This window comes from Gavialis gangeticus, unplaced genomic scaffold (assembly GCF_001723915.1).
Source record: "Gavialis gangeticus isolate Ggan-Ray unplaced genomic scaffold, GavGan_comp1, whole genome shotgun sequence".
Lineage (NCBI taxonomy): Eukaryota > Metazoa > Chordata > Crocodylia > Gavialidae > Gavialis > Gavialis gangeticus.
Genome location: NW_017728997.1, coordinates 44,851,850 through 44,853,927, shown reverse-complemented (window position 1 = coordinate 44,853,927; position 2,078 = coordinate 44,851,850). Strand labels below are relative to the sequence as shown.

The following is a 2,078-nucleotide window of genomic DNA, read 5'->3' as shown; positions in this document are numbered from 1 at the left end:
TATGTTCACCTGAAGCTCCCAGACTGAAAAAGGCCACACTCATTAGAATTGATAAAGCCACTATGATGCACACTCATGCACTTAGATGCATTGATTTTTGTTGTTGAGATAGATTATGCAAAATGATACGCCCTTTGGAGGAAAAATGCTTTTGTTAGGCAGAGACTTCAGACAAACATTACCAGTTGTAGTAAGATCTACAAGAATGGAGATGACTGAGGCATGCATAAAAAATAATCATGTGTGGTCACATTTCACCAAAATCAAATTTTCACAAAACCTGTGAACTGAAAGACAACATCGAATCAATGAATGGACTCTGAAAATTGGTGAACGAACTATATCGAATGATTATAGGTTGCCACCAACTCTAATTGAAATACCATTAACCTTTATTGAAATGGACCCATTGATATAGCAGTTTATCAGATGCAAAGAAAAATATCGTAACTCCTAAAAATAAACACCCCATGGAACTGAATACTGAAATTATAACTTTGCTGCCTGATGAAATGAAAAAATACTACAGTGCAGATTCTATGATCATGGATGATTCCAAAAATCAAACTACTTATCCCACTGAATGTTTAAATGCACATACACCATCAGGACTGCCAACACACAAAGTGCAACTGAAAATTGGTGCTACTGTTATGTTAATCAGAAATATGAATCCAAAAAATGGGACTGTGCAATGGAACTCAACTGGTAATAAGAGAATTGCACCAAAATTTCCTAGATGCTGAAATAATTACAGGTACTAATATAGGAGAACGTGTTATCATTCCTCAAATTGATTTGCCTCCATCAAACACACAACTACCTTTCATTCTGAAAAGGAAACAATTTCCCATAATAACAGTGTTTGCAATAACAATTAATAAATCACAAGGACAAAGTTTGGACTCTGTTGGACTCTACTTACCCAAACCAGTGTTTTCCCATGGACATTTGTATGTGGCCCTAATGAGATCCAGGAATGGAAACAACTAAGAATATACATTTCACCGGTGGCAAACAAACAAGGACATCTAAACAGTGATGAGAAAATATTCACCAAAAACATAGTCTTTAAGGAGATACTTGATGATAATTGATTCCTGCCAAACCATCTGAATGGTTAACCAAACTGTAAACAACCCAAAGGAAGATCGGGTAACCAACCCCAGTGGCATATTGAGTCACAGAACAAGGAAGCAATTCATATCTTTAAGTGCTCAGCCTATTTTATTTAAGTTTTACACATATTTACTTTATTTATAATGCATATAAAAAGTAAAATCTGCCTGTTTGTTTTTGTTATTTGAAATTAATTTGTCATGATGGGCATTTGGCTAGTGCTAATATAAATATCCATGCATGAGGAGGTAATCTTTCTTGTGTTCTTTCTAGATTGGGTCTGGGCAACAATAAAATCAAAGATGTGGAAAATGGAAGTCTTGCTAATATTCCAAGTTTGCGAGAAATACATCTTGAAAGAAATAAGCTGAAGAAAGTTCCTCCTGGATTACCTTATCTAAAATATCTGCAGGTAGTATACTACCCCTGTTTTTGTTTGTTCATTTTTTTTCTTTATTTTGTTTAGCTGTGTAGTTAGAGCAGGGGGTCTCAGACTGTGGTACACATATCCCTGTTTGCAATAACAATTAATAAATCACAACAAATGATCTATTAAAATCAGGGTGAAATTGAAGAGAAGTAAAGAAAATATGAATTATACAGTTTAAGGTTTGGTATTTAGTAATATTACCTGGTCTAGAAACATTTTTCATTACAATGTTTCAAAGCCACTTCACTTTCCTAAGAACAGCAGGCAAATACAAAATAACCCTCTATAAATAGGGTTTTGGGAGGCTTCAGTCGCTGATTTGATTTGAATCAGAGACCCATTAATCTCTCCAAAATGAAGGCTTCCAATTCGATTCGATTTGGAGAGATTCGACAATTTGGCCATAGAGCATGAGCATGCGGCCCCCCTCCCATGCTCCCATGGGACTCTCCATCCACCCCACCATCTCAGCATTCACAACCCACACATGGTACCTTGAGGTATGTAGAAAAAATATATAAAGCTGTGT

At 35.7% G+C, this 2,078-nt stretch overlaps 2 protein-coding genes across 5 annotated transcripts in view; one reads left to right on the top strand and one right to left on the bottom strand.

Annotated features, from left to right (window-relative positions):
• CENPP (centromere protein P) overlaps positions 1-2,078 on the bottom strand; it is a 484,341-nt gene that overhangs the window by 283,473 nt on the left and 198,790 nt on the right. The gene's annotated exons all lie outside the window — the stretch shown is intronic.
• ASPN (asporin) overlaps positions 1-2,078 on the top strand; it is an 89,056-nt gene that overhangs the window by 74,253 nt on the left and 12,725 nt on the right. For both annotated transcript variants that reach the window (XM_019505120.1, XM_019505119.1), the window contains exon 7: positions 1,393-1,531. In XM_019505120.1, coding sequence (XP_019360665.1) covers positions 1,393-1,531 — 139 coding nt within the window. The remainder of the gene's footprint in view (positions 1-1,392; positions 1,532-2,078) is intronic.